This window comes from Leptonotus elevatus, chromosome 21 (assembly GCF_054856555.1).
Source record: "Leptonotus elevatus isolate MCC_2025b chromosome 21, RoL_Lele_1.0, whole genome shotgun sequence".
In the NCBI taxonomy this organism is placed as follows: Eukaryota; Metazoa; Chordata; class Actinopteri; order Syngnathiformes; family Syngnathidae; genus Leptonotus; species Leptonotus elevatus.
Genome location: NC_141259.1, coordinates 2,666,361 through 2,674,884, shown reverse-complemented (window position 1 = coordinate 2,674,884; position 8,524 = coordinate 2,666,361). Strand labels below are relative to the sequence as shown.

Sequence of the window (8,524 nt, the reverse complement as noted above, 5' to 3'; positions counted from 1 at the left end):
TCCACTGCCAGTTGAGGTTTACTGTCAAACTAAAAAATAAAATAAAGACAATTTCACCTCATGTATTAAAAAAAACAGCTATAATGTCTGAAGAAAGGCCCGCTAATAGTGCTTTAACCTTTTCCAGTGGTCCCCAACCTTTTTTGTCTTGTTTACCCACGAACCCTTTCGTCATACCATGAGTACCCCTTACAACTCATATGGGATGATGATTGAAATTTCCATTCACTTCAATTGGGAAAGATTATTTAAGATGTAAGATACAACAGAATGAATTAAACTCAAATCTAATAACATCACTGAATACTGTACATACAGTGTGTATATACCAGGGATCACAAACCTTTTTGAAGCCGAGTGCTTTCTTTGAAGATGATTAATGCAAAGGGCTACCAGTTTTATACGCACTTTTGAAATAAGAAATGTTTTCACATTACCTTTAATAATGGTATAATTAGGGACTGACCAACCATATTTAATCGGTCGATATTAGCTCTTTTAAAATGGTAAAAAATCTGCACATTAACACACTACATCATAAAATTGTACCCAATTTTGCTCTCTATTGTAGAGTTAAACAAATACTAAAGGACAAAGTATTTTAAAACTGTAAAATATTCTGTCTGGACTTTATATTTTTATTGTTACAAGCAAGCCCTAAAAGAGCATAAAACAAACTATATTTTAATTTTTTTAATTAATCGGTTATCGAAATTTTATTCTGCCAAATATCAGAATCTACATCAGATTAATAACAAAAATACATATGTTTCAGGCTGTAGTTATTGTGTTACAGTATAATTACATTAAGTTAGGTTTCACACAGACTGCAGTTTATGTTCATGTAATGTAATGTTCATTTTCGTCATCACTACAACAATAAACTCATTATACAGTATGAAAATTCTCTGTCAAGAAGACATAAGTGAATTTTAAGTGTACACACCCAAATCAGACTAGTTAAAGCCTCCCAGCTCAATTAACGGGCGAAACTCGACTTAAGTGTCGCGATCCACTCACCTTGAGTTCCATTCTACCTTCTGCTTGTCGCTGAGGCAGAGGAAGCCCGGGCTGATGCGCGTCGACACCCAGGGGCTGACTTTGTGGAAGAGCCACTGGAAAGTGACGAAGCTGGTCACAGAGATGGTGAGGATAAGCTGGCTGAATGGATCCATGGCCACCCGACTCCACTGTGGAGGAGAGAAGAACAATGTTTTCTGGTCATCTTCGGTATAGTACATGAAGACAGCTAGATAGATAAGACGACAGACATGTAAACAATCACCACAATAGGGAAGGGGACAATAAGTGCAGTGAACTGCAAGCAAACACAGCCTGCCACGTCTTCACACATGGCCTGTTGGGTTGTGAAATCTCTAAATGGACCTGCTGTTCAGCCAAATTAAATTTAAGATGTTAAACAGTAATTTCCAGAAAACATGATGTGTTTCGAGGAAAAGGCTCACGTTCTTGTCAGTTGGAATATAATTCACCTTTTTGTATAAAAATGCAATGACTGTATGCCTGTATGGACAAAGACATCATTCTCTTGTTTGGTTTGAAACCACAGTGGTCCTGAATAGTTGATTTGGTCCACACTCAGGTTCAATTAAAATGTGAAAGCTCCCTCAGCAACATGCTTCCACTTTCATAACACAAGCAAGAACCAACATTAGCTGCTCTATAGGTAATGGAATACAGCCGGTATTTACATGTCAGTGACAGGGCTGATTTTTATCACACACAGATAAACACTTCCCAGTCAACAACTATGATGTGCCCAGTGTTACTGCAATGTAACTTGAACTGATGAATGTAAACAATATGCAGTTTGTTTCACAATCATATGTATGGGTTTATGGGAAAGGCTTGGAATAGCTAGTAACAAAACAATGTTGACATAGAATCCAAAGGCCAATGCGGTTTCTACACATACAGTATGTACTAACACACTCCCTGGGCGTGGCATTGGCCTTGCTAATTTCATACCTGTCTATATAATGGTGCTACTTAGTCTGAAGATAAACGGTGCACTTCACTAAAAGAATGAAGCCAAGAAAAAAGTCACTCAGACAGTTCTATGGGGGGGATCTTCTTTTGCTTGCCTAAATTGGCACTGAGCATGGGTACTTTTTATTAACAGGATACAGGCTATAGGGAGGACATTTAGCAGATGGTTATGACCCCATTCCCTATACACAACATATAATGGTGTCTTTAGCCAACTATGGAAGGGAGGGTGATGTGAAACATACTGTAGGTTTGTATAAACAGACGTGTAGTTTGGTCTGCAAACGTCTCACAAACGACCATTTTGAAAATGGGCCATGTCCACTTCAAGACAAAGAATAAATTGGTGGACAATGAACTCCAGTACTCATACACAACCTTAATCTAGGATTTCAGCCTACTTGAGGGAAATAAAATAGGTCATAGACATTGGTTTATGAAGTTTTGATGACAAATAAAAATACAGCATGCAAGTGTTCTCATGACCTTTTACAATAAGGAACAATTTTGTATCATAAGATGCACTAGGCTTTTATTTTTAGGGAGGAAATCCGATGAAGTTAATGGAAGGAGTAGGTCAAATCAGAATAGCACATTTACCAGTGGATGCCCCTGTAGAGATTGATTTTAAAAATCAATGCTAACCATTTCATGTATCGATGGCTAAATAAAGTCTCATTGGGTTTAATCACATATGAAACAGAAAGAGTTTGCCATTACCACAAAAGTCTGTGCGCAAGCTCAACTTCCTTAAGTCCCTAGATGTCATGCTGTTCCCTGAAAATTAGTTGAGACTGCCTTAAAGGTAAATCCTTAAAGGTCTCATATTATTCAACTTTTCAACATACTAAAATAGTTCTCAAACGTGTAAAAGACATGTCTGTGACATACATTCGTCAAAATTTACTTTGAATCTAATATTTTTGCTGTCTCTAAATCAGCCAAAAAACGCTCTGTTCAAAACAGCCTGTTTTAGGGGTGTGTCACTTTTATGTAAATAGCTGCACCAGGCCACGCCTAGGCCGTACCCTTCTTTCTTGAAAGGGCAGTGATTTCGGTCATGGTAGCCGTGTGCTAATGTTGTGAATGGAAACAAATGGCCATGGGAGCTGAAGAAAAGAAAAACACAGACAGGTCTTTTACACATTTGAGAACTATTTAGATATGTGGAAAAGTGGCGTAACGTTTTACCATAAGAAAAAGTAGCATAACGTTACAACAGCGACTATGTTGTAGCGTTAGTTTGTGATTGTTTAGGCAATGGTTATTTTGCTGTAACCGGCAAATATCCCGCAAACTTTATTTTGCCGTGAATGTCTCCGATTTGCTGTGAATGCTTGTAGACATTTACAAGCGGTTATGAATAACACAAATGCGCAGTCGCAACGTGCAAGCCGTCTCGTCAAGACCACTTAGCGGCCGGTTAGCATCACAAAGTCATGTCAACTAGGTGGCGAGTTGCCAGTCACGGCAAATTAACCACCGCGGATTGTATCCTGACAAAACAATACGCAACCGCTTCACATTATCCAACCACCGTCTGCTTTATTATATCTGACCTCTTGTAACCAAACATCCTCCACACGACAAATGTAGCTCCCACTTTAGACACTAAAAATACACCAGTAAAAGGTGCACATCTCTTATTAGAAAAGATGGTGGTGCCACAACCCGAGGGGGCTAGGTCGAGTGCACTTCCGTCTTTATGACGTCAATAAGTCACGGAAGTTTAATCTGCCCGTTTGAAGCACACTTTTTAGAAAGGAGGAGAAAGCTAAAGAAGTCGCGGGCGGACTATTTTCATACCTGGTTGGATTGTAGACAGGCCGGGGATGCATATTATTGATAGAAAACCCCACTAAAGTGCATTTTCATACTATGGGACCTTTAACTAATTCTAGTATGTAACTGAGACGTGCTTCATGTTCATACTACATTATTTCAATCTGAAATCACTTTGCCACCAACGTTTCTATAGGATGAGGCACTTGACATCATGCTGGCACTGCACCCAAATTGAAATCTTATTCATGTGGATGGCATTGCCGCGGTGGCACAACATGGCATTCCGCCGGTGCACCGCACAAGCACATATACAAAGAATGGGTTGCTTGATGGCACACTATGCTTTGCTAGACATATTTACTTGTGTTAACTTGCTAGCTTCATTTTCAAACTGTAATGTGGACTGAAATACGCTTACGAAAGACCTGCTGTCTTATTATTATTATTATGGGAAAAATCTGGTATTTTCCTTTTTTCAGCAAACAGTTCAAATGACATGTGTCTTCCTTAAAATTTGAATGTAGTCCCCCTCAACTTGTCTGCACTGGACAAAAATGTGCTTGTTTGAAATGTGTTGCTTTGTTATTATTATGAGGAGCACACAGTATTTCCTTACTGAGAAAAAAAAAAGACATGAAAATGGATTTGGTGAGAGTTATAGTTTATTTCTGTAGTATGCAACTGATACATGTTTCCTTGTGTTGCCAACTTTCATGTCCAGAGTCCTCATTAATTAAGGCTAAAGTGCACTTGCCTGCACAGTGTTGTTTTTATGATGAGAAGCGTACAGTATTTACATTCCATTAGGAAAATGATGTAAAAATGATTAGGAGAAAATATGTACGTAGTCTATTTCAGTATATGTGACTCAGACGTGTTTCCTTGTGTTGCCAGCTCCATCTTCAGATTTCACATTAAGCAAAAATGCGCTTGTGTAAAACGTGTTACATTGTTATTGTTACTAGAAGCACAGAGTATTTTTTTTTTCCTGAGGGGAAAAAAAATCTAAGAGAAATGTAGTCTATTTAAGTAGAATGTGACTCAGACGTTTCCTTGTGTTGCCTGCTTCATGTTTGGACCGTAAAGCGCGTTTGCGCAAGACGTGTTGAGGGGAAAGCGTATATGTCCACCACATAAATTCGCCTTCAGCATCGAATTCCATTTGAACCTAACAACGACTTATCTGTCACACTCACACGCAATGGTGATGCTTTCACTTTATTTTCGACAATAATACACTACCGAAAGGCCAAATCACGTTGCATCGCCTGGGCGGGCTTGACGTCGCCTAGAATATTGTAGAGAGAGAAAAATATCCCATGTGCTTACCTTACGACTTTCATGAAGACTCTCTGCCTCGCTCTTCCTCTGTTAATGTTCCCAGGGCCGGTAGCGGAGGTGTGCGCGTCGTGTCACATCCACGACCATCATATCTGCCCATACTAGATACACAGCACACACGCACTAACGAGCTAAACAGTAGCCTGGGACAAGCGAAGTCGGGGAGGAGCTACTCGTCCGTGTCGACCAAGGCAATGTTTATCCACAAACCGTGGTGGTGGCTAACGTGCATATTTGCAGTGGTTCCACGATTGATTTGTTTTTGTTTTGGAAAGGGTTGTTGTGATTGGTGCGTGCTTGCCTGTGGCAGCTCGCCCCAACTTATCTTTGCTCTTTCAGGCTCAAGTTACAGCAGCCTTCTTAAAGCTATACAAGACCAATATTGATCGTGACTATTTATAGCCACCGCTTGTTGACTTCAACCACCGCATGGCCCACTGCTCTCAATATTAATGAAACATTTGAGGTCTATTATATTGCGTGTCAGTATTATACTTGTTGTAGCCAATTTACATGCGTGCTGTATTGTGTGTTGGATGTATGAGTGTTTGGTGAGGCACTAATTGGTTGCTATTAGGGGTGTTAAAAAATCGGTTCGGCAATATATCGCGATATTACAGCGCACAATTCTCGTAGCGAATCAATTTGCAGACGAATCGATTTTTAAACATCAATTTGTGATGGAAATATTTAACAAAATGTCTTAGGGTTAGGGTTCACACTTGAAGCATGGAAAATGTTATATTAATGCAAGATTATGCCTTAAAATTTGATTTCAATGCTGTTCAAACATGAAACAGATTGCAAACGGTTAAATACAGTGGCTCACAGTTATAAGTTATAAATTATATTTTGTCTAGTCTTTGTCATAGTTCTCAATTTAATAAATCTTTTGATTAAAATGTTTTTCTTTTTGCATGCATTCTCTATCCCCATCGTAATCCATGCCTTATTTAGACCTTTATAATATATATTTTCTTGCATGTTAAATACGTACTTCAATGGTTAAACATTCCATTATGTTGTCACTGGTAGTAGTCAAATGTTAAATGTTACTTTTTCTTTGCAGACAAAGCTCTGAGAAGCAGTAAAATTGAACATTTGACTACCACCCATGACAACATAATAAAATTATTAACCATTGAAGTACATGTAAAAAATGCAAGAAAATATAAAGGTCTAAATAAGGCATGGATGACGAAGGGGATAGAGAATGCATATAAAAACAAACTACTGCCCAATGTGGGGCTCAAACCCACGACCCTGAGTTTAGTAGTCTAATGCCCTCGAGAGAAAAAAAAATGCTAATGCTTGAAATGTATCTTCTGCCCAGATTTAGTCATAACTGTTTTAATTTCCTCCTTTCCTCAGTAGAGCTTTGTTCTGCGGATGTATCCTTGTGAGTGTTATCGCAATTTCTGCCAGGTGCAGTCATGACTGAATAACCTCCTCTATTCCTCAAATGGGCTTTGGTCTGTGTTTGAATGATGTCCTTGAATTTTATCTCATGTCCGGTCAACTCCGGTTGAACTGTTTACTGGAAAATGTGTGGTACCGCCCTTCAAGATAGTATAAGAATATTGTAAATCCTCTGTAATCTTCGCACTTGTGAGATGCTGCAGCCATTGTCTGTAACTCACTTGTGCCCGTAATATTCTGTATAAATAAAAGCTTCGAAGGAACTGTTCACTGTCTCCAGCCTGTATTCGGATAACCAACATTCTCACTACCCGAAAGAAAACGAACACGCGGAGGAAAACATAAACTCCACAACATGCCCTACCCACTGAGCTAACCAGGCTTCTACTGGTTCAGTACTGTTTTTAAATATGTAGACAAAGCTATTATTTTCTCTACAACCAGTTGAAGCCCAGTTAGCTCAGTCAAAAGAGCATTAGACTCTTAATCTCAGGATCGTGAGTTCGAGCCCCACATTGGGAGTTTGTTTGTTTTGTGCTATGTTTTGTCTAGTCGTTGTCATAGCTTTGTCTACATATTTAAAAACAGTACCGAGCCAGTAGAAGCCCAGTTAGCTCAGTCGGTAGAGCATTAGACTCTTAATCTCAGGATTGTGGGTTCGAGCCCAAATTGGGAGATGGTTTGTTTTGTGGAATATTTGGTCTAGTCTTTGTCATAGCTTTGTCTACATATTTAAAAACAGAACTGAAACAGTAAAAGCCCAGTTAGCTCAGTCAGTAGACTATTGAACTCTTAATCTCGACGTCGTGGGTTTAAACCCCACATTGGGAAGTTGTTTGTTTTGTGGGATATTTTGTCGTCTTTGTCATAGCTTTATCTACATATTTAAAAACAGTACTGAACTATTAGAAGCAAAATTAGCTCATTTGGTAGAGCATTAGACTCTTAATCTCAGGGTTGTGAGTTCGAGCCCAAATTAGGAGTTTGTTTGTTTTGTGGAATAGTTTGTCTCGTCTTTGTCATAGCTTTGTCTACATATATAGAAATAGTACTGGACCAGTAGAAATCTGTTTAGCACAGTCAGTAGAGCATTAGACCCTTAATCTCAGGGTCGTGGGATCAAGCCCCACATTGGGAGGTTGTTTGTTTAGTGGGATATTTTGTCTAGTCTTTATCATAGCTTTGTCTACATATTTAAAAACAGTACTGAACCAGTATAGACCAGTTAGCTCAGTCGGTAGAGCATTGGGCTCTTAGTCTCAGCGTCGTGGGTTGGAGCTTCTCATTGGGAGGTTGTTTGTTTTGTGGGATGTTTTGTCGTCTTTGCCATAGCTTTGTCTACATATTTAAAAACAGTACTGAACTATTCGAAGCCCAGTTAGCTCATTCGGTAGAGCATTAGACTCTTAATCTCAGGGTTGTGGGTTCGAGCCCAAATTAGGAGTTTACTTATTTTGTGGGATATTTTGTTTAGTCTTTGTCATAGCTTTGTCTACATATTTAAAAACAGTACTGAACATGTTAAAGACCAGTTAGCTCTGTCGGTAGAGCATTAGACTCTTAATCTCAGGGTTGTGGGTTCGAGCCCAAATTAGGAGTTTACTTATTTTGTGGGATGTTTTGTCGTCTTTGCCATAGCTTTGTCTACATATTTAAAAACAGTACTGAACTATTCGAAGCCCAGTTAGCTCATTCGGTAGAGCATTAGACTCTTACTCTCATGGTTGTGGGTTCAAGCCCCACATTGGGAGGTTGTTTGTTTTTTGGGATATTTTGTCGTCTTTGTCTACATATTTAGAAACAGTACTGAACCAGTATAGACCAGTTAGCTCAGTCGGTAGAGCATTGGGCTCTTAGTCTCAGCGTCGTGGGTTGGACCATTTCATTGGGAGGTTGTTTGTTTTGTGGGATATTTTGTTTAGTCTTTGTCATAGCTTTGTCTACATATTTAAAAACAGTACTGATCCAG

The 8,524-nt window shown here is 39.1% G+C and overlaps 1 protein-coding gene across 1 annotated transcript in view; it reads right to left on the bottom strand.

Moving 5' to 3' along the window:
* tlcd4a (TLC domain containing 4a) overlaps nt 1-5,480 on the bottom strand; it is an 18,562-nt gene extending 13,082 nt beyond the window's left edge. The window contains exons 1-2 of the mRNA XM_086066404.1: nt 5,125-5,480; nt 1,021-1,190 (exon numbers count right to left, since the gene is read on the bottom strand). Coding sequence (XP_085922530.1) covers nt 1,021-1,175 — 155 coding nt within the window. The 5' untranslated portion in view covers nt 1,176-1,190; nt 5,125-5,480. The remainder of the gene's footprint in view (nt 1-1,020; nt 1,191-5,124) is intronic.
* Nucleotides 5,481-8,524: the final 3,044 nt, after the last annotated feature.